The sequence below is a fragment of the Elaeis guineensis genome, chromosome 1, assembly GCF_000442705.2.
Source record: "Elaeis guineensis isolate ETL-2024a chromosome 1, EG11, whole genome shotgun sequence".
Lineage (NCBI taxonomy): Eukaryota > Viridiplantae > Streptophyta > Magnoliopsida > Arecales > Arecaceae > Elaeis > Elaeis guineensis.
This window is the reverse complement of record NC_025993.2, coordinates 156,363,125-156,387,605: the sequence shown is the minus strand read 5'-3', so window position 1 is coordinate 156,387,605 and position 24,481 is coordinate 156,363,125. Positions and strand designations below refer to the sequence as shown.

General features: G+C 35.1%; 1 protein-coding gene across 9 annotated transcripts; it reads left to right on the top strand.

Annotated features, from left to right (window-relative positions):
* Window positions 1–10,589: 10,589 nt before the first annotated feature.
* Window positions 10,590–23,594, top strand: LOC105039206 (RNA-binding motif protein 25). Of its 9 annotated transcripts, none has more exons than XR_012135113.1 (9): window positions 10,590–11,273; window positions 12,528–12,784; window positions 12,884–13,036; window positions 20,315–20,741; window positions 20,835–21,518; window positions 21,602–22,182; window positions 22,568–22,826; window positions 23,070–23,177; window positions 23,287–23,594. XR_012135113.1 is itself a non-coding variant. In XM_073245102.1 (8 exons), the coding sequence occupies exons 1-7, from the start codon at window positions 10,712–10,714 to the stop codon at window positions 22,817–22,819; spliced, it is 2,916 nt and encodes a 971-aa protein (XP_073101203.1). In that variant the 5' UTR covers window positions 10,591–10,711; the 3' UTR covers window positions 22,820–22,826; window positions 23,070–23,594. The 9 variants fall into 9 exon arrangements, 3 of the variants coding, with proteins under 3 accessions (XP_073101203.1, XP_073101198.1, XP_010913584.1); XR_012135112.1 differs by having other exon boundaries at window positions 10,591–11,273; window positions 23,299–23,594; XR_012135109.1 differs by having other exon boundaries at window positions 10,591–11,273; window positions 23,270–23,594.
* The last annotated feature ends 887 nt before the right edge of the window (window positions 23,595–24,481 follow it).

Sequence of the window (24,481 nt, the reverse complement as noted above, 5' to 3'; positions counted from 1 at the left end):
TAGAGCATTCAACTTAATTAAGCCTTAATCCAACTACATTACCAAAGAGCCCTAAAATTGACATCATCAAAGAGCTAAGATGGAAACATTACACTAGATTTTTTTTTTAGGAACTCCTGTATGAATATTAATTAACTACATGTATTTGAGTTTAAGTTACACTAGAATTTAAACCAATAAGTAACATGCAATTTTAAAAAGAAAATCATTCTTATAGATCAAGTATTAAAGCATGATTAAAAAAAATAATTAACTTACTTACAGTTAAAATATCGGAACAGAGACGGGGGGCCGATCAGAGGTGGTGCTCAACGGGGGAAGGGGGATGACCAAGGAGGGGGGCCGATCGTGCTCAACGGAGGAAGGGGGTGGGGGGGCCATGGGAGGAGGTGGCCACGATAAGAGGAAGGGTGATGAATACTTAATTTAAGTCGCTAGAGGTACTAAATATTATAATAATCGATGTTATTTTATTAAAATTTGATGCTCTCTAATCTATTTTGTAGGTAATTGAGAGTTTGGATTCATATGACTCAAATTAGACTCAAAATAGATTAGACTTGAGTGAATCAAGCAACCAGCTCCTATTCCAGTGTGAACGCGACTTAAAGATCAACAGAGAAGAATTAATATGAAGATTCAAAGATCCTTATTCACGCTCCCATCTCTCTTTTTATGAAATTCTAGCCTCTCCACTCTATAAATAGAACCCCAAGACCTTCATCTTCTTCAATCAAGCCAATCCTAAGTTCTCTTCAAACTTCTCTCTTTCTCTCTCCCTCTTCTTCTTCTTCATAAGTTTAAGAGAGGTACTAATCCTAGCACGACACTATATTCTTCCACAGATTCTTTTGTCATATCCCATCAAATCTAAGAGAGATCCTGATCCTAATGCCGCTACCCTTTTCCTTCTACATATCCGCTTCCATCAACCTTTCTTCCTTGAAGTTCCTAAACCAAGCCTTCCAGTCATCCTGCTGCTGTCTGCATGGAAGAAGATGAAAGATTCAAGGAGACACATCCACCATCAAACGCAGCAAGAAGATCAACTTGATTTAGTTGTCTTGTATTACAATTTTATTTCTTTTCTTTATGTATGCTTCTTTATTTGATTAATGAAAAATAATTTTATTATAATTTTCATACTTCTTTCTTAGTTTCTTACAATCTATTATTTTTTTTTTATATTTTTGAAACAATCAACTAAGATCTCTGCAGATACGATTCCAACTCATCCTATCTATATAGTAGTGAGTATGATTAATTTTGGTGTACTACGACACGCATCAAATTTTGATGCCGTTGCTAAAGATCTTAGCATGATTATTTTGAAAAAAATTAAAAAAATATATAAAATAATAAAAAAATATTTTACTACTTTTTAAATTTTTATTTCTTACTTTAGATTATTTGACTATCTTATATACTTTACTGCTTTATATTTTTAGTTGATTATTTTCTTCTCTTATACTCTTGCTTTCCATACTTTACTTTGCTGATTAGTAGTTTGTATTTTATTGTTAGTTAATTTATTTTAATTACTTAATTATCTTCTATTTATTCTTTTAAAAAAAAATTATCTTATATTACTTTTTGTATATAGTAGATTTACTATTTTATATCTAAATTTTTTTATTTGCATGTATAGAAAAATTTTTTACTTTCTATAGCTTGGTGATCTACTGCTTTTTATAGGTTAGAATAATTTACTGCTTTATATAATTAGTAATTTTTTACTTTCTAAGTAGATTAAATTTTTTATTTTTTATTTAAATTACGTAGTTATTTTTTATTCTTAACTGTGAAATTACTTTATTTGCACAGTGAGTAGTTACCTTATTTATTATTGTCCATTATTCCTAGTGATTTATTACTTTTCATAGCTTAGAATAATTTATTATCCTAAAAGTAGATTTAATTTATTATTTTATTTATAGGCTACCTACTTGCTTTTTAATCTTAACATTATTTATTTTTTATTTAATTAGATTTACTAGATCTTCTCATACCTAATTAACCTAATTTAAAACTTACCTCTTATTCCTTCTTGCTTAAAAATAACATAATATAAAAAGAATACAAAGACACCACATAACACTTGACTAATATAAATAAACCAATTAAATCTTAAAAGCTAATTAACATGTTTGGATATTTTTTCTTTTTATGTTGTATATTTTCATAAAAAATCTTAAAGACAAAACCCTAATCAACATGAGGTGGAGATTTCATAATCCTTCCTTGGCCCACAAACCACCATCTTACAATTTTATTGACCTAAACCTCTAATTTAAAATCGATTAGACGTTGACCCCTAAGGATCCTCGAGCTCAGTAGGATAAAAAATCATAAAAGTTGGATCAGATTCAGATTAGTCAGTTTAACTGGTGTCTAGAAAAGTGGTTCAGAAATTACATTTCGAAGGAAGATGGTTCATTAATTGGTTTTATTTGCTTACCTGACCAACGCAGTTAATATTTAAGAAAAGCAACGGGGGGACCCCTACCAATCTTACACTTATCTGACCAATTGAGTGGCTAGCCTTTTACTTGGAGTGCTCAAAAGTGACCTTGATAGTTAGGAGCTGTCTAAATCTAGGTTAACCCTGGGATAGAGTTGATTTGATTGCATCACTTATCTGAAAAATTAAAAAAAAATAAAAATAATTAAAAATAATCTTCACATCTATCATTTCTAGGTTTAGAACTCTTTTAGGGTTCTCATCTTTAGAACTTCTCTCTTTCTTCCTCTTTTCTTCTTCATTTTCTCTCCTTCTTTCTTAAAAAAAGAAAATTAGAAGGGGATTGTTCTAATCTAGACATAGATCTTTTGAAATCAATCAAGAACAATCCGATAAATTAGATCTGTGCTAGGAATATGGATTTTTATAGTAGAGATGATGAGCTGTCTCATAAATTAGATTACCTACTAGCTATTAGACACTCTCTCTATATATCTTTTCTTCCTACACAACAAGTTGAATGCCCAACTGTGCATCAATTTTTTGAGTTTAGATATGAGTAAGTTCATCAAGATCAAAGTCAAATAGCCTACGAACCAAGATATAACTTATTTTTGAACGACTACAATTCAGATTGGGGGGTTCAACCAAATTTTTCATGAAAACCACACCCAGTGAGTATCCCAGCAACACAAGAAACTATGTTTGTAGAAGCATCCTATTACGACTTGTCCTATTCATAATATCAACTTTCTCCAACTATCTATAGCCCATCATTTGAAGAGAAAGTTCTGCAAGCACTAGATAGGATTGAAAGCACTAATCAGCTCCTTCACTTCTCTATACAATTTTCAGTCGAAATAAAAATTCAAGTCGATCAATCAGTAATTACAATCAGTAAAGAGGAGGAAGAAGAGCTGCTTAGTCAACTTGAGAGTGATCCTGAGAGATAATACCGGACTAAGAATTTTAATATCTCTATAATTTTTTCTAAACAATCAATTATGACTCTCTGAAATGAAATGACCCTAAAACAATCTTGTACAACCAAAATGATCAATATAAATAATTTGACTAAGACAAAAATATCTAGAGAAAAATTCAAATAGTGGGACAAACCAATTCCATCATTATCCTATGTACCTATCGCCCCCTTTCCAAATGCCCTAGAATCACCCATTTCTTTTTGTGGGAAGGATAGACAAATTGATGAAATGAAATTAATTGAGACTTTTCAAGGACTATAAATGAATAATATAATAAAGAAAGTTGCACCCATAATTTACTCTCAAGATTCTTTAGATCCCTGTTTAGCTCACTTTGAGGTGGACGATTTTGATGTCAATGGATATATCACAAAAATAAATGATCCAGTCGATATGCCCTATCCTAAAACCATTTTACTTTAGATCAAAAAATATGGGCCATCACCTAACCTCTCAATAACTTTCTTATTAGAATCACCACCTATTGATGCACCTACTAACATCCTTCTAGTGATCCCTAATCAGAAAGTCTAACTTATAGGTATTCTAAAAGTACATAAAAAAGCTATTGGATAGGATATCTTTGAAATGAGGGAAAATAATATTGAATTTTTTATAACTGATTTCTCTAAAATCTTTGGCATTGCTTTCAAAGACTATCTCCAAAATCTTTTTGTGGTGTTAAAATGATATATGGAGATAGATTTAGTGTTAATTTAAAAAAAATACCATGCTATAGATTGGAAAGAGATGATGACAAAACATATCATATCCGCGATAGGGATTAGAGTAGATCAGGTTATAATTGAAGAAACTCTTAAACTACTAACCCTAATCTCGGTTCAACAAACACAATCTCTTTTCAATCATTAGAAAAATTATGAGAATATTGTTAGTCCCTGAAATTGCATGCTTGCCCAGTACATTCTATTGGTTCGGACTAATCATCATAAAACACTATACAGATATTTTTCTGCCATGATAACAAGGCCTCCTGATTGGCCCTGTTCTTTTGACTCTTTGAGGGACGTACCCAAATTAGTTATAAGAGGGACTCTCTCATAGTGTCCGGCTGAAGACGTTAAATTTAACACTTTTTTAGAGGCAACCCAGCTTATGCAATATTTTTAGTTTTTTTTTTATTTTGTAGGAATCTCGAAAAAAAATAATTAGCCAAGTTGAATCTTTATAGTGAAGTGGATAAGTGATGCTAATAGTCAAGTTCGGGGGAGAGCCACGTTCATACCAGTTGAAATCAAGAACACACCACACCCAGCAATGAAGGATCTCTCAACAATGAAGCATATTAAACTCAGGTGGTATCCTTCCTTGTTATATTTTATTATGATTCTCTTCTTCCATTGGGGACAATAAAAATTAAGTTGGAAGGAGAATAACTAATTTAATTAAGTCCTCGAGTATGGTCAGAAATAATTAGTTTTGTGTATCTGAATTTTATCTCGATTTAAAGTTAACTAGGCACCCTAATCAATAAGTGATTAACGATCTAGATAATTTTAGAGATATTGAGAAAAAAATTATTAAGGATGCATAATTAATCAGAGAATTTAAATTAAACTAAATTTTAAAGTGATTCTAGAACCCTCTTCCCACCATCTCAATGGAGGTATGGGTGGAAAAATCTAGGTATACAAAAAAAAAATTATTATAAAAAAAGATAAAATAAAAAAAAAATTAGCATTTCTCACTAAGTAATCGGACCTTTTCGCCTAAGTAAGCGTTGTTGTTCGTGTCAAAAAGTGAGAATATGAAGAAACCTCTTGTATAGTCAGTTTTTAACTTATAGTCTTTTTGACTCGAGTCAGTAAGTCTGAAGGATGTTTTACACCTAAGGCCCTAAATCCAACTGATTTGGAAGTCATTGGCCTAAAGCTCGCTACAAGAGTCAATTAGAAAACTTAAGGAGTTAGGATATTGCACTGTACATATAAATATTTTTATAAAAAAAAAGAAAAAAAAATAAGGAGACTAAATTGTAAGAAGATAATAAATCTTGCTCATATCGAGTTAGAGGACTTAAAGAGTAGAGTGAAAAATTGGTGAAAGAAGATCTTTAAAAATTTTTATGGCTAATACTCAACCACTAATTGGGTTGAATTGATAATTCAATGAAGTACCTCATTAATGGTCTAGCCAGATATCCACTATAGTTAGGAATGTCTAGGATAATTTTCGATTCAAAGATAATTTGGTGCACAATGCTAATATATCTATTTTACTCGAGGACGAGTAAAAGTTCAAATTGGGAGGTATGATGAATACTTAATTTAAATCGCTAGAGGTACTAAATATTATAATAATTGATATTATTTATTGAAATTTGATCCTTTCTAATCTATTTTGCAAGTAATTGAGAGTTTGAGTTCATATAACTCAAATTAGACTCAAATTAGATCAGATTTGAGTGAATCAGGCAACCAGCTCCTATTTTAATGTGAACACGACTTAAAGATCAATGGAGAAGAATCAATATGAAGATCCAAAGATTCTTATTTATGCTTCCACCTCTCTTTTCATGAAATCCTAGCCTCTCCACTCTATAAATAGAACCCCAAGGCCTCCATCTTCTTCAATCAAGCCAATCCTAAGTTCTCTTCAAACTTCTCTTTTTTTCTCTCCCTCTTTTTCTTCTCCATAAGTCTAGGAGAGGTACTAACCCTAGCACGATACCATATTCCTCTACAGATCCCTTTTTTACATTCCATCAAATCTGAAAGAGGTCCTAATCCTAATGCCGCTACCCTTTTCCTTCTACATACCTGCTTCCATCAATCTTTCTTCTTTAAAATTTTCAGACCAAGTCTTCCAGTCATCCTGCCGCTGTCTGCATGGAGGAAGATGAAGGATTCAAGGAGACACATCCACCATCGGACGCAGCAAGAAGATCAACTTAGTTTAGTTATCTTGTATTACAATTTTATTTCTTTTCTTTATGTATGCTTCTTTATTTGATTAATGAAAAATAATTTTATTATAATTTTCATGCTTCTTTCTTAGTTTCTTACAATCTATTATTCTTTTCTTTTATATTTTTGAAACAATCAACTAAGATCCCTATGGATATGATCCTGACTCACCATATCTACATAGTAGTGAGTAGAGTTAATTTTAATATGCTACGACATGCATCAGAGGAGAACAGGGCCAATCATAAGAGGGGAAGGATGCCGACCGGAGAAGAGTGGAGGCCGATCATGCGACAGAAAAGAGCTTGGTCGAGGAGGTAGATGTCGATCGCAAGACGGGGTGAAGGTCGATCGAGGAGGCGGATGCCGATCGTGAGGAGGGAGACCCAAGGCTGTCAGGTGGGGAGGAGACTGATCATAGTTGGAGGACCACAGGGAGGATAAATTTGTATGGTGGGGAAGGGACCATAGGTGGGGAGGACCATTTGCGGGGTAGGAGGAGATTGTTGTGGGGGGGAGACATGAAACCGCATGTGGAAGATGTGGTTTGAAGCTAAAACCGCATCTTCTACATGTGGTTTTCATTTTCGAATTTAATATTTTTTTAAAATTGGTAGGCCACATGGAGAAGAAATCACATGTTGGACATGCGGTTTCAGAATTAAAACCGCATGTCCAACATGCAGTTTCTCCACTTGACCATCCAGTCAGCAAAAATGCTGTAGATTGGGAAATAAGTTGGATTTGAAAATATATTTGTAATTAAATTTTAAAAGAATAATAAAAAAAATCACTTTCCTTTGGAGAACGGGGAAGCATGGCTTCACATACAGATCAAGATTATAATAATGATGAAAAAGATTTTTCCTATTTGAGGGAAGATCTGCAGGTAATTAGTTTAAATAAGTCTAACTGAAGTTGCTTCTAATGTTTTTCTTTTTTTCCCCCTTTTTTTTCTTTTTTTTTTTTGGAAAGGGGCTCTGAGTTGCTACTTGGTGCATGAGCTTTTTTTTTTCACATATTTTCAATTAGATTTTTCATATACTTTTTCATAAGTTGCATAAATGAAATTGAATTCTAAAATTTAGTAAAAAAATAAATTTAAAAACAGCAAAAATGACACTTACGGCTAACCATGTAACCATGGTCAATATGAAAAAATGGCTGTAGGGAATTGATTGTTTTATAAAATGTGACTTTAAAGCATTTTTATAAAATAAATGATAAAAATGCTTTAAAGTCACATTTTATAAAACAATCAATTCCCTACTGCCATATATATATATATATATATATATATATATATATATTCCTCTCCCGGCATGGGTTTAGCTTAAAATAATTATGATCACTCAATAAATGAATTAACATAATTCGTATAAGTTCTATGCACTGACTTTTACTGTTTATAGATCAATTCGGTGAATATACAAATCCAAAAAATTAAATAATTTTATATTTTTATCAAATAATTAAGCTTTAATACCTCACTAGCCTAGCCACATCATTAGAAATATCAAACCATGAAATGTTAAATATGTGTTTATTGCTGTTATATATTATTTCCCAATAAATATGTATTTAATTCTTTAAAAGAAAATACTCGTGTATGGATGCGTGCACGCGCACGTGCACACACATACATATACATATACATGTATATGTATATATATAGGGCATGCAACAATTATATATTTTAGGATTTTCTTAAAAATAGATGGACTTACCATGTATGAAAACAAGTGACAAGTTTGTGAGAAACTCAAGAGACTAAGTTTTCTAACTTCTTCCAAAATAATTTTCTCGAATCTTTACTGCTTATCAATCTAAGCACTTCTCATGTGAAATTACCAAACTTTTAATTACTGTGCTTTTTCTTTGAAACTTATCAGATGTCTTATGCAATACCATGCATGCTTGGTCTATATCCTTTGTTATGCATTTTTAATTCATTCATAGCTTGTAGTCTATTGAAAATGTATGTCGTTAATATTCTTCTTGTTTTGTTTGGTAGGAAAATCTATTTGAAAATAACTTGTGAGATATTTTGAGGAAAAAGATAGAACATAATCATTGGCAAATATAGTAGGGAGTCCTTGCAAAGTTGGCTAGTGGCAACTTTAACAATAATTTGGGAGGGACTGTGCGCCCTCATGATTTACTCCGGACAATATAGTTTTGGGTTGGCGTTGGGATTCATGATTTGATGTGAGTGTCTGAATGTTACAAAAAAAAAATATATATATATATATATATTAGATACTCATTGCACTATTTGATTTTCTAATGTAATATAGGTCTTTGGATCATGCATCAAATTGATAATATTCGCAAAATAAATAATTTGGATTTTAGTCATCCTCGGATTTTGGTTGTCCTTGTAGGATTATCCGAATCATCCTTTTATTCATTGACATATTAATTAATCAATTAAGTTCACATATAAAAATATAATATTTTGGTTGTGAATTATATTATATCTTTATTATTTTGAAACATATCCTCGTTTATGAGGTGTTGATATCTTTTTTTTTTTAATACCTTCTTTACTTTAATAGATCCATGGACCATCCGCATGTTCGCATTTTGAAGAGATCAAAAAAACCTAACATCTCACATCCCCAATTACAACCCCCCAACCCAAAACACCTCTTCCCCTAATCCCTCTTTAGTTATAGTCTCCTTTTCTTCTACTTCTGTTTACATAAAGGCCCTCTTTTGGTTCTTTTAGAATCTTCAATTGGTTTGTTGAAGCTCTATTAAAGAAAAAAAGTCCCCTTTGCCATATTGGATTCCAATGTACTTTAGACACCTCATGAGTGATTATTTTTTCAGGACGTAAGGATCGAAGGATTCTTCGTGTGCATGGCAAGTGCAATGTGTAAGTATTTGAACATGTAGTTTTTAGTATTCTACTTTTGTTGATCACTTCTTTAAACATCTCAATGCTTGATTTAAGAGCTTGTGTTGCATCAAACCACCATCAAATGGTTCAACTAGCATCAAATGGATAGTGAAGCTTCCATGGTGCATTTACTTTTCTTGCCAAAAAAGAAAAAGGCTTCCATGGTATGTTTGATGTTGCCTTCAGTTTTCAAGAAGATAAGGGCAAAGAAGCCCGAGCTAAGTTTTCTGGCTTCTCTTTTTCCAAGAAAAAGAAGGAGCAACAACCCTATATATCACTAAGTCAAGAGAGAAAGTTAATGAGAGCATTTGAGAGGAGAGGAAATAACTTCAACACCCCTTGCCGCACTCTACGATCAAACTCAAATTTTAAAACACATATTCAAATCTCGACTTCAAAATTGTCTTGTCATTGAAAATGCATCTAATCAATTGTTATCATGGTAATCTCATAAGACTCATTTAGTTCATGGGAAAAGGAGGGGAGAAAGTGTGGTCAACCAAAAAAAATGATAAAATAATTTATATTTGGTTGGAGGTTTCAATTGAGAGAGATAGAAAAAATAGTATTTTCATAGGAATAAGTTTCTCATATTCAATAAAAAATAAAAATTCATGTGAGACATAGAAACCTACTTTTCCATGAGTTGTGGATTAAAATAAAATCATTTTTTTCAAAAAATATTTTTGGTGCATTTTTTTATTTCTATAATCAATTTGTTAAGGATATAAAAAAATATTTTACACATTCTTTCTAAAAGGTAGATGTTTAACTAAACATATGTCATTCAAAAAATATATTTTTTATATTATTTTTTTATGATCAATCAAATATGTTAAAACTATATTCTAAGGTATAATACATCTAAATATCAATTTTCTAAATGATACATCTCAGTGAGGTAAAATTTTTTTTGAACCAAATGAGTTCATTGGGGTAAAGTGATAGAAGCATCGGAAACTACAAACTTTTACAAAAAAAACTTGAAACTTCGTAAAGTAAAAGATCTGTGGCTTTTTTTTTTTTCCTTGTAGAGGCATTTTTTTTGAACAATATTATTATTTGTTTTAGAAATTATTGGAAAATAAAAATATTCCAAATCAATATCAAGGCATAACCATAAATGTTTTTTTTTTTTTTTTTTTTTTTTTTTTTTTTTTTTTATTTTATGAATGGCGTAACCGCAATTTTGTTGCTCGTTTGGTGCCCATACAGGGTTACAGTACCAATTGCGTTGTATTTAGGCCAAATCGGATCCCGAGTGTTCATTACTCGGGCTCCTTCCGCATCGCGTTAGATCTCGTCAATCAGATACGGCCATCCGCTAGGGCTTACACGAACTAAAGCATCACAAGTAATTTACCATTACCCAAAACCGTCACCGAACCTACTCTCTCCGTTCCCCTCTGGTCCTTTCTCTCGAGCTGCTCTCATGGCGGTCGTCCCCCCTTCCTCCCCCGAAAACCTGGAACCAAAATCCGACAAATCCGAGCCCAAAAACCCCCAATCCGCTCCCCAAGATCCTTTCTCTGTTCCCCCTCCGTCCACCACTGTGGCATCCGCCACCGCCGAAAACCCTAACCCCAATCCACCTCCGAATCCGAATCACAACCCCAACCTCAATCCGAACCCCGCCGTCGTGACACCGCCGCCTCCATCCGTTCCGGTCTTGGCCCCGTCGTTCCGGCCCCTGGGCGCCCCCCCGGCCCCCCCGTACTCCATCCCGAATCCCAGCTACCACGGCCCGATGGCCCAAAATCCGGGCATCCAACCTCCGGGGGTCTCGGGGCCGGTATCGATCGTGCTTCCCGGGGCGGCGAGCGGCGCCGGAGCTGTGACAGTCTCCGTTTCGCCGGTGCAGCCTGGCGGCGCGTACTCGGTCCCCCACGGCCAGCCCCTCCAATCTGCTCCGATGCCTTATGGGCAGGTTCACAATGGATATATGGGAGTTCCCGCTCCTTCTCCACAGGCTCCGGCAGCGATTCCTCCACCTGGTGGGTTTTCTTGAATTTATTTTTAATTAAGCATCTTTATCAGTTCTCCTTTAAAGTAGATGACGGCTTATTACATGTGTTTTAGCTTTAGTCTTTACAACTTATGATTATAACTACCTTTCATCTTCTGTAGTTCAGTCTCTTGGGCTTATTGTGGTATATTTTTTTATTCGTATTAGCAAGAGAACATTGTATTGGTGGTATAGAATGATCGCTACGGTAGGATTCTATAAGTACATCCTTTGGGTGTTAATTGGTGATTGTGCTATAGCGAATGGGTTATTTGGATTTAGTTGAAATGGGTGATGGGGTATGGAGGAGCATGGGAAAAACAAGAAAACCTATTGGTTGGTTAGATTAAGGGATGCTTTTGATATCGATGATTGGATATTTTCTCCTACAGCATCGTCCCATGGTTCATGGTGAGAAAGATCGGCAGGCTTCCTCTTGCAGTTCTTAAAAGGTCACTTCCACTATATGTTTGGTATGCTTTAATTCTCCTGGTTACATTGAATTTATCGCACCTTTGTCTTGTGAACTACTAGTCAGGTTTTGCATGTGGAAAGAAAATCTGACTCTGGTAGATTGCTACTTTTACTAATATAGTATGCTACCAGTTAATGAGTCCAAAGGACACCTTTTTGCTCACGGCTTTCATGGATGCATAATTTTTTCAAGAGTGGATCATGTTAGCATCTGACTGCTCGTTGCAATAATGTTCTGAGGTACAATAGTCTTCTTTGATTACATATTATATACAACTCTGTATCTTCCTTTCTCTATCATTCTTCCTGTTTGTAATTTTGTGCTATTTTCATTTTATAAGAAGCTTAGAAATAGTGATACCTTTCTAGTGCTGTCACAATTGAATAATGTATTGCCATGATGTGAGCTTCACAAATCTCACAAATGTTCAAACTCACTCTTTAGTACCTGGGATAACTTCTGAAGATTGTGTTCAAGATGTAGACAAGGTAAGCCCAAATTTACATATCTCTAGTTTTATGAAACAGATGCTATTTTTGTGCATGTCCCCTCAGGTTATCTTTTCAGCCGGCGATAGTTGCCATACCTGTGCTGCGCATCTCTTTTATGCTTGTGTTGTTGGTAACAGTGTTTTAATTGTTCTTCTCTACAGTTCCATTTTTCATTTGGAAAAGTAACAAATCTTCTATGAATGTTTTTACTTACAGTTTGGTAAGCCTATGGATTCTGTCTGACAAGTTTGCATAGATGTTTTTTGTGTTTCTGCAGGGGTGCCCCGTTATCCTGCGCCATACACGGCTATGATTCATCCTGGCTTTCCTCCCCGCCCAATTCCACCAGTTGGTGTGTTACCCCAACTTCCACGGCCTCCTGTTCCGGGAATTCGTGGTGTTCCTCCTATTGTTACCCCCATGGTTAGGCCAGTTGTCCCAATTGTTCCACCAACAGAAAAGCCACAAACCACAGTTTATATTGGCAAGATTGCACCTACAGTAGACAATGAGTTTCTGCTGTCTGTTCTTCGGGTGAGTTTATTGTCTTGCTACTATATGTTGTAGAAATAAACGCATCATATAATTTTCAACTTATTTGATCTGTCATTTTGGTTTATTTTGTTTTTCAAGCTTTGTGGGCCAGTGAAGAATTTGAAACGTGCTCAAGATCCCTCTGATGGGACTCCTAAGGGCTTTGGGTTTTGTGAATTTGAGTCTGCTGAAGGGGTTCTTCGAGCATTGCGCTTGCTGAGTAAACTGAACATTGATGGACAGGAGTTGATGGTATGTTTGCCCTGTTATCATATTTTTAGATATTACCATGCGGATAGCATGGGAAATTGTCTTTTCAATTATTCATTGATGATGACATGTCTGAAAATCCATTTTCAAGAAAAGCTTGTTTGATACCTAGAGAAAAAAATGTCACTAGGAATTCATTTCATTTGTTCCTTCCTCTATATGCAGTAAATGCATGGTTCTATTCTTGGTACAATTAATCTAATTTAGATGCAATGTCAGCTAACTCTTTTCCTCCCTCTCTCTCTACCCAGAAGCAATTTGACCACAAGATGTTGATCCTTATCAGTGTAATTTGGCTAAAATGAACCAAATACATGTGCTTTTGTTATTAGTTATTTAGTTTGTTCAATCGATTTAGTACAGTTGCCCTTGTCATTTTTCAAACAAGGATTTCCTCGTATGCACTTAACATAAATGGTGAGGAGGTACGATGAGTCTTTTAGTAGTCTATTTTTTTTTTTGTTGGTAATGCGAATACAGTTATTCTTTTTTTTTTTTAGCTGTTCTTTTGAATTTCAACTTTAGCTGAATAAAGACCAAAAACTGTTTTCCTTGAACATGCTCATTGGATTTGCATGACCTAACTCCTTACCAATGCAATTTAATTACAAGTTATGATATATTATCTGAAATGCTTTAGTTTTTAAATTTGCATATTCTTGTTTATTTAGGTTTGGCTCATATTCTTGTTTATTTGTTTCTTTCAAATGGTTGTTTCCCTTGTAATATCTTAGAATTGATTATGCATTTGTCATAATAAGTTGAATCCATTTTATTTAACCACTTGATTTGTGTTCTAACATGGGGCATATCCTGGATTCTCATACTCATAGGGAAGACAAGTTTTATCATGTTCATGTTTTCAAACTTATATGCTTGTTTTGTTTTTGGTTAATTTTTTTTTTTATTTAATGTATATCTATGCTAAACTTAGAAGCTCTGATACTTAGTCGACTACTTTCTTGAACACCGTTTGATACAAACAGCCAGATTGAAGTCATGCCTATAAATTTCAGAATCAGGAAAAGGGACAATGAAGGACAAAGAATGACAAAGCTTATATGCTCATGTTAAAGTATATTTAATTCCTTAAGGCTGATTGCACAAATTCAAAATTCAGACTTTTTGCAGCCTATAGAAGAGAATAAAAAAAGATGGCTACAATTGTCTAGAAATGTAGAAATTCATCAAAATATTATCTTCAGATCCCATGAAAGAAAAAAGATTATCATGACAGCCCATATAACATCCATAAACTAATAGATTCATTCACTAGGATATCATAAATTGTTCAACTTTAGTTTATGCTATGGTTTCAAGAACCATAGTTTATTACAATTAACTTGTTCAGTTTCTGTCCTCTTATGACAGTGGGACGGTGTCCTTGGCAATTTAAACTCTCCTAAGATAATGTGCTCCATCACAGCCATATCAAGTATCATGGAGTTATCTCCCCCCCCCCCCTTACAATCCAATTATCAAGCATTTTAATCTGTTCATCTTTAGCTTGCCTCGATTTTATTTAGATGTAGAGCATACAATAAATCATCTAATTTGTAGTCTAATAAATGAACCTAGTTGTATATAATTATTGATATGACTATAAGATTGAGGTCTACCTTTCCTTTAGATGCAAGTCTCAGTCAATGAAGATTAGATCGTTGAGCTTTTTTATGCTTCATATATTTCAATTCTTGGTATATAACTGTTCAAATGATTGATTGTGTTTGCACATGGATGAGCCACATGTTTATCCAAGGACTCAATCTATCTTCTTCAGATTGTGGAGTTCTAGAATCATGTGTTTTCTGAGCAATAAAGTTCTAGAATGATGTTGCTTTTCCAATTGATCTGTTTTGGAAAATTGTCCAACCAAAGAAGTATAAACACTTAAAATATTTAAATGAAATCCATAAAAAGCAATCCTTTTACTTGATATCTTACTTGGAAGCAAAGAACTCATCAAGCTATTGAGCCATGACTCCCTAAAAGATCCCATACATTACTTCTATTGATAGGTTTTTCCATTACATCCATGATAGGAAATCATGATAAGAGTCATGGATGTGATTTCTTGATTTCTTGGTGAGTACATTGTCAAATCATGTCATATATTGGGTTCAACCAATGCCTCATTATAAACATTCCTATCTAAATACTAATCTAGTTGCGAATTAGTGATGCTTCCTCTACTTTAGTTGTGGAGTGGTATTAAAAAAACCTGTTGCAGGTTTTTCTACAGAACTAATAAGTTGGAGTACAGTTGGTTCATATAGAGGGTAGGTCTTGGCGCAACGGTCAGGTTGCTCCATTTTGACCTAGGTGTCATGGATTCAAGACAAGGAAACAAGCTCTTTGCATGGGAGTAAGGCTGTATACATCTAACTCTCCTTGGACCCCACAATTGCAGGAGCTTTGTGCACTGGGATGCCCTTTTTTAGCATAGTTGATTCATATACTTTCATAAGAAACCTGCAATTATACCAAAGTTTTGAGATTCTGTACAATTTAAGATAGACGCTTCTCTTCAACTATTTTTTTCATATATTGGATCAACATACTTGTTGCAACTAACCAAAGCTTGCAAAATATGAGAAGAATCTGGGAGGCATTCAAAATTGATAGCAGAAACCGATGTCGGTAGTGAATATGATCTCTACCTAATTAGGCCTTTTCCTATTAAAGTGAGTATCATATTAAAAAACTTTGAAACAAAAAGATTGTCACCTTGGTCATGATGTTGTACCATCTCCATTTGTCCAGTGCCCTTTGACATTATCTTGAAACCAAGGGCTGTGCATGATTTACACTATAAAGCATGGTAGTTAGGAATGCATAAAACCACTCAATTTCATGTTTCTTGGGAAACACTTATGACAAAGGAGTGGGTGCAAGAATAAGAAACATGCAGAAACCTGAGAAAAATGTAGCAGAACATGCTAGGAAACTCCATCCAAATATTGTGCTTATAAGAGACTTATAGATTCTGCTTTATGACTTCTATGATGTACACAAGGAAAAGCAAAAACAAATATTGAATATTTGAAATACAAGAGATTGTGGGCACCTCTTCTCAGATCATCCCTGATTGTCAATTGGTGGCTGGTTGTAGCTAGTTGACTTCTTCAACAAAGGTAATCAATTTAGAGTGGCAAGAAGAAGGAGGTGACAATAATAATTGTAACAATGTTAAAGAAGATGATAAAAGTCAGAATAATAATAACAATAGCAAGAAGATGAAAAATAGTTTTTAAAATGCAGTGTATGGTACTGCATATGGATTGTAAAGGCGGTCCACTAAGTATTTTGTGGCTGCATATATAGCTTGCTTAATACTGTATGACTGCATATGTGAGCCCACTTAGCATTTTGGAGCTAGACATATAGCTTACTTTTACAAAGTTTTGTGCAGTTGATGCGGGTTTAGGCCGGTGATTAGGCTTGATGTGGGTTTTAGGTACTGATAATGGTAAGATACTGATTATATTATTATTGTAGCTTTATTAGGTACTAACTAATAAGTAGTAAGCACCAATTGTCAGTTATTGTTATTGCAATTATACATTCAAAAAATTATTGTTAGAATTGTTATTATTCTATTTAATATATCATATTTGCTTTTTAATAATTAAAAAATAGGAATCCTGTGTAGACCTGTTCATGGGCTAGGCTGCCCGATCGGTCCACTTAAGTCTGAAGTCTTTTGGGTGGGCTTGGGCCTGGATTTTAAGCTTGGCAGGTTGGGGCGGGCCTGAAAACATGAGCCTGTTTAACAGCCAAACTCAGGTTTTTGGGTGTTGAAGTCTGGCCCGAGCCCAACCTGGTCCAAATTATAAATAATATGTTAAATGGGTAACTTTAGGGCTGGTTCAAAGAGGAGGGTTTGAGGCCGGCTTACTAGTTCATTGCCTCTTAGTCCCGAATTGAGAGGAGTGCTTTTCTTCTCTTTGAGAAGATCATCCTCTTCTTTCTTCTCTAATTGCCTCCGACAGCCACTCCTCTCCTTTTCTTCTTGCATCGCAATTGTCTCAGCCATAGTTGGATGGCCCAGGGTAGTGGTATGGCAAGCCGGGAAGAGAACAAGATTTGCTCGAACCAACGTCCACTTAAGAGACAACTCAAAGTGCTGTAGTAATCTCTTTGTGTGGGCATTGGTTAGGAATTTATGATGGAGAAGAAAAGACTTCATGGATCGGCATGTATCCCATGACGTAGCTCATCTTCAGACCTCCAAACTCTGGCTCTATGCTCCATGGCAAAAACCCATGCCCACTCGATAAAATCCAAAGCCACCACCAACACATACTTCAGGGACAATGTCCTTACATCTTAGTCGACATGCAATGGCCTTGCAGACACTTGCAAAGTGTTCACTGAAATTCCGTAGCGAGACAATCTCTTGGAAGGCCCTACTTGTTTTCATTTTTTTAAATTGAAAAAAAAAAAGTTAAGGAAGCTTAAGATTCAGCCTGAACCTGAAGCTCGAGTAAGTACCCGCCATTTGGGCATGGGAAGTAGGCCCCAAGGCAGGGTTGGAATAGTCCGCTTGCTGAACAGGTAATCCCGTCTGCACTTGTATATGCAGCCCATTTGCTGTATATGCACTATGTGATCCCTTGACCACCTGCATATTGCAGCCACCTTTGGAAACATTGAGAAAAAAATTCTTCTTGAAGCCCACCTAGCTTGGGCTGTATTGCTAGCTCAGAACATTTTTTTTTCCCCTGTCAAAGTAGAAGTGAGGACAAGTTGGTAACCCTGGAGTATGTTTTCATGTAGGAGCATGATGCAAGTTTGATGGAGTACCATGCAAAGGAGTTGAATGGTGAACCACTTGGGCTAGAAGTTTTAATGAGTTACCCAGATTTTGGGTTGAGAAGTAACCCTGTCCACATTATTCTACAGTGATGGGTTGATATGGTCCCCTAGGTCTAAAAACATCAATACATACACCTTGGAATATTAGTTTAAGACAATAATAGCAAGTGACTGCTACTTAGTCTTAGTAGCTACAACTTAGTTACACAAATATGATTTCAACACCACAAATAAAAACTATGGATTTATTGAACTAAGATTAAAAAAATTCTGGTCATCGTATTGTATGCATATGTATTGTTTTGATTGTCATCTGAGTCATGCCTGATATCATGAATTTGTTATTAGGTCAATGAAACATGGACATAGATATGACATACGGGTACAAGATGATACAGATATGCTGGCATGAAGAGTCTTGAAAATACAGTATAAGTTACAGTCGGGACACAACCATAAATACATATGTATTTTTTTTACATGCTGGAAATCCATAACAATAGTAGATTATCGTAGTACATTGTCCATACTCTAAGGATATCATGAAAACCCTGCAACTCAATTTATTCATTACTCTATACAATATCATCAAATCTCAGCAACTTAATTTATTGATTATTCAAATCCATTGACCATAGATTATATTCCATCTAATGAACATCACAAAGTCTAAATTCACTATTCATCATTCATGGAACAATTAAAGAAAAAAAGAACCTCCTGTGTCTTGGCATATTGGGCAAATATATGGAGCTTCACACAAGTTAAAAAATGGCATACTTTAAATAAGCATCTGATTTTTGTAGTAGCTTTACCCAGATGCTTATCAAATACAAATAAGGCATGTGATTTGGAGTTGCCTTGCATCTTGAGGCACTTAAAGGAATGCCTTGATGCTTATAAAAGGTGCCATGCAAAATGGGGCATTTGCAGTACACCCGAAAGGCGTATGTGAAGCTATTGCCTAATTGCACCTGATATGGTAGGCAAGTACATCATATAAATTGGAGAAGAAGAAACTAGATGTTTTTTTTTTTTTTGGGTGATATGGAGTAAACTTGTGATGGAGAATATTCATTGAGCTAAGATGTGTATCATAATGTTGTATTAATGTTCTAAAAGAGATAAATGTGGCCTACAAACAAAATTCTGTGTTATTGAAAATTAATATGGTTAATCTTCGTCTTTTATCAAAAGTTTTCTCCAACTCAATACTTATAAGTAGGAAACATTTTTATTAGCATTTTGGCCAATTATCCATATATATACATATAAAGTTTCTCATTATTATTTTTATTATTATTTTTTTGTATTTGTTTTGTAAAAATATAAGCAATATTGAAACTTATTATATATTTAATTTTCTATAATTTATTTTTTATTTTTGTGTTTAGTGTGTAAAAATATAAGCTGAATTGAATTATAGTGGTCTGCATGGAACCCATATCCAGCAATGAGAAAATTCTATTTTTTTTCAAAAATTCGATTAGTGAGTAATTGGATGATCTCTGCCTGCTGTCATATATTGTAGGACTTGGTCTTTGTTATAAGATCATAACTTAATAAGCACTTACAATGTTCAGTGAAAAGGTTAGTTGATTTGTCTTTTTCAATGTGTTTTATATATTTTATGCCTCCTCTTCATAAGCTCAACTTGCAAGAGGAAGATAGCCCAGCCTATAGTGGAGAGGAAAAAGAAAGGAGATAATTAGTAGAATCCATTGACTAGTTTGAAATAAACTTGGAATATAGAATCAAATTCTCAACCATTCACCATTCCCAGATCCTATTCTATTAAATTAGTATTGAATGGAACGACTTAAAACTTATGCATCTACATGTAATTATTAACATCTCCCTACAAAGTTGTCAAATTGCTTAGTTGAGGCTCGGCAGTGGGCACCTTGTGTTGGAATCTCCTTTTTTTCCTCCAATTGTGCTTGGCTGTGATCTTATAGTGTTGAATAAATCTTCTGATAGCTTGAATTAACTTGAGCTCATTGTCTCACCTTCAAAACAGCTTTCAACAGTTCATGATTTGGAAAGAGCTACTTTGATTAGTACCTTGATGAGCAAATCTTTAATTGAAATTTCATTTTGATGCATTAACAAAAGTTATATACATATTTTCCACATTTGGGTGATTGTTCACAATTAATTCCTATTCAATGAAGGACAAGTGATTGGGTGGTTGAACAGTGCTTAATTTCTCATACAAAAGCATTGTTGGCCAGTTAGTGCGGTAATTCTCATACAAGATCAAAATATAAGGCTAGGAATTTATAACTTTGTTACATTTGGACTTGCTACTTTCCATTTAATTTGCAATTTTTGTGCATCAAAATTGACGGATTAGACTTGCTCTCTATATTTGTTATTCAGCTCATACTGTTTGTCATTTATCATGGCTTGATCAAGGAATAAAATTTGATGCACTTTCAGCTAAAAGTTACGGAAGCAACCAGGAAATACCTTGAACTTTATGTTGAAAAGAAAACTGAAAGAGAAAAGCTCAAAGAAACTGAAAATGGAGCTGTTGATAAAGACAGTGAAAGTGCAGGAGGTGTTGAAAAGCAAGAGCCTCCAAAGCCAGTTGTAGAAGAAAAGGAAAAGGATTCAGAAGATTCCATGGACAAAGAAAATCAAGAGAACACTGAAAAATTTGGTATTGTTACAGATGAAGATCGTGAGGCTGATAGGGATGCTCTGGAGAAACTGACAAATATGATAGAGGAAAGATTAAAAACTAAACCTCTGCCTCCTCCACCACCACCAGCACAGACCCCTGCTGATGGTTCCGCTAAATCAAACTCTGAAGTTCATTCAAAATCTAGGGATGGGGATTCAGATGTGGATATTATGAAAAGCGGTAAGTCAGTTTCCATTATTTTTTTAAAAAATAATTTGGCATGCTACTTTGATTGCATCTGTCCTTTTATGACATTTTATGCTATTGTTGCAGATGCTGCTGAAGATAAGAATGATGATGAGACAAGTAGTGAAAATAAGCCAGCAACTGATCATGAAAAGCCCGAGGCTGGCTCACCTGATAAGAGCAGGAAGCATGACAGTAAGAGCAAAGATCGAGAAAGGGAGCGTGATTTGAAACGGGAGAAGGAAAGGGAACTGGAGAGATATGAGCGTGAACGAGAGCGCGAGAGAGTTAGGAGGGAGAGGGAAAGAGAGTTGAAATTGAGAGAGGCTGAGCGGTTGTATAAAGAACGTCTTAAGGAGTGGGAAGGTAGAGAAAGAGAGAAAGAGTACCAGCGGCAGCATGAGAAGGAAAGGGAGAAAGATAAAGAACGGGAACGCCGCAGAGAGATCCTGAAGCAGGAAGATGACAGCGATGATGATGATTTAAGGAAAAGAAGGCGTAGGAGTAGTGCGCTTGAGGAGAAGAGGAGAAAGAGACAGAGGGAGAAGGAGGATGACTTGGCTGATAGATTAAAAGAAGAAGAAGAAATCGCTGAAGCAAAGAGGAGGGCAATTGAAGAGCAGCCATCTAAAAATGACTCAAAGTCCCCTAGTGATATGATTATTGAGAGTGAAAAACATGTAATGCAAGAAGAAGGAAAAACTGTTGAAGGTACACAAATTGCTCCAGAGCTGGCTTATGAAAGTGTTTCTGGTAATGGTGACACCCCTGGTAAGTTTACTGGGCATTTATTATGACATAGATTGCTCTGCCTGGCTTCTTTTCTTACGTCATATGGATTTTCATTATTACAGGTGATGGAATCTGCAGAAATGGCAGTAGTGATGAACTTACCATGGGACCGGCTGCAACAGCTGAAGTGAAGCAGAATAACAATGCTCCAACTAGGAAGCTAGGGTTTGGTCTTATAGGTTCAGGAAAACGAACAACTGTACCTTCTGTTTTTCATGAAGAGGATGATGAAGATGTGGATGATAAAAAGATGAGACCACTTGTGCCTATCGATTATTCTACGGAGGAACTGCAGGCTGTCCAGAATAATGCTTCTGGGGCACCAGCAAATCTGGTGGCTGCTGCTGAATTTGCCAAGCGCATCTCTACCACTAATCCTAAAGAAGAGAGAGCTGAGATGGAAAAGGATAGAAGTAGAAAATCTAATGACAGATTTAGTCAGAGAGAGCGAGATAGAAATGACGAGGAGAGTATCCGTGGCAGGGATGAGAGCAAGAAGATGCATGATCAGGAAAGGGATCGAGATGATAAGTTGAGAACAGAAAACAAGAAGCTTTTGGATGCAAAACAATTGATTGACATGATCCCAAAGACTAAAGAAGAACTCTTTATTTATGAAATTAATTGGGATATATATGACAAGGTGAGGAAATTTTTTTCCTTTTTTAGCTGTGTGATTATCTTCCTTTTCCTTCTATTAGCATATGCTACATATGAAATCAGAACAGATAGTGCATGTTATTGGATATTTTATGTGCTTGAGGTACCTTCTTGCATGATTATAAATAAACAATGCTAATTTGTTTGTCTAGTTTGCTATTGTTCGTATTTTGTAGGTTCCATCCACTATTATCTTCAAAAACTTAGAGGTGCAGAATGGTAGCTTCATGAAAAATAATTCATCAAATATCTAAGCTGGAAATTCCTATCATACAATTTATACATTTCGGTTCAGCTGCTTACTGTTTATTTATTTATCTTGCGTTCATTTATGTTTGTCTTGTTGTATCATGTGTTAATTTTAACAGCACGAGTTGCATGAGAGAATGAGACCATGGATTTCAAAGAAAATAACTGAATTTCTTGGAGAGGAGGAAGCAACATTGGTGGACTACATTGTATCCTGTACCAAAGATCACATGCGGGCTTCAAAATTGCTAGAACTGCTTTCATCTATCTTGGATGACGAGGCTGAAATGTTTGTCCTCAAGATGTGGAGGATGTTAATTTTTGAGATCAAGAAAGTTGAGACAGGTCTACAGGTGAAACCAAGGGCCTGACTGCAAGGTTACATTTCCTTTCTTGTCTTTAAGTCCTTATCTGTTTGATGCATTGTTTTACTTTGTCGAAGTTACTGTTATAGTATTGGAGAGAACAGGAACTGTAAACAGCCATTTTTTTTACCAAGTGCTTGTGTATGTGGTACTGATCAATCTCTAGCTATCGTATCCCAGCATTTTTGCCTGATTGGTGAAGGATTCGCATTGGTTCTCTAGTTCCTTTGACCTGCAATTCTCCTTATTGCCTCAGAGATGATCATGGAGGGACTTTTAGTACATTTGAAGTTCAATTTTTGCGGTGTTTGTGAATAAGAAGAGCGCTCTCTTGTGACAGGACAAATCTAAGCGATACTGATAGGTATTCCATCAACTGCGCTTGCTTCATTCAATTCTTCCAATATATTATGTACTCAGTAGCACCATCAAACAGTTTGACGGTATGTTATCCAGGCCTTATTTATTTCAAGGTTGTCATGCAGATGGCAAACTTCTGAAGTCCGAATCCAATAGGTTTGTTTAGGGTCATATTGACCAAATTGTGTATTATCTATTCTGTGATATGGAGTGAGAAGCCTTATTCACAGTCACACAGATAATATTACAGATTGTACAGCTGCCCATATCTAGGTAATCTTGGGGGGAGATGAATCATAATGCTTCTGATCTGTTTCCTAAATAGAACTAGATTGTTTCTGTTGTAATTTATTGTTTTGCTCAAATGATCAAACAGTGTTATATGGACATATTCCTTGCACGTAGAGGACTTGCTGATCAACTCTGGTATTATATTCTATGTATGCCTATTTGTAATTGCAGTTTGAGCACTTGCTAGTCCATCAGTTATTGCATGGATATTTGCAAGTCCAACCGTTTCATTCATTACTTGATGCAAAAATATACAGTTGATCATGAGAAAACACAATTCAGCACATCCAAGTTGTAGATGATTTTTCATTCTCGTTGCTCCATTGTTATTAGTTGAGTAGAAAGACATCACCACTTGCTGTAAGCTAAACAAGATAAGGTCATTCCATTGTTTTCCCCCGATGTCATTTCTTTTTTATGTTTGTGGTATATGAGCAACAATTTAGAAGGAAAAAAAGGGATCAGCAGCTTTATTTTCACAATTCAGTTGTTAAAATGTTGACCTCAATGTGAGATTTTTTTGGTCGTTGAGAATCAATCTTTCGTGTATCATGCACTGCGCTTGTATTTCTCGTTTATTGGTAATTTGCTATCCTTGCTGGCATGGAAAGACGATGCGTGTGGATAGTACACCAATAAAGACATGTTCTGCTGCTTCTCCACCTGTGAACACATTTAGTCCTTCAAAATTGTGCATATTTACAAATTCATCAAACTTGGTTTCACTGTTTATTGTTGCATCAGAACTTACAGCATGCAAATGTCTTGGAACTATTAAGGAGAACGAAATTCAACGTAACATAACGCGAAAAGCTACTGACCTGGAAGGGAACGGAAAGAAGGAAAGAAAGATTTAGCATAGGCTGAATGGCAGTTAATGCTGGAAGCTTATAATGGTTTTTCATTGGTGTTATGAGTGGTTGTCATTATCATGCAGCCTATTCTCGAGCGGTTTGCATGATTTCTGTATCTGTGAACTAGCTAAATACTTGAAATTATCTGGTGCAAATTGGTGCT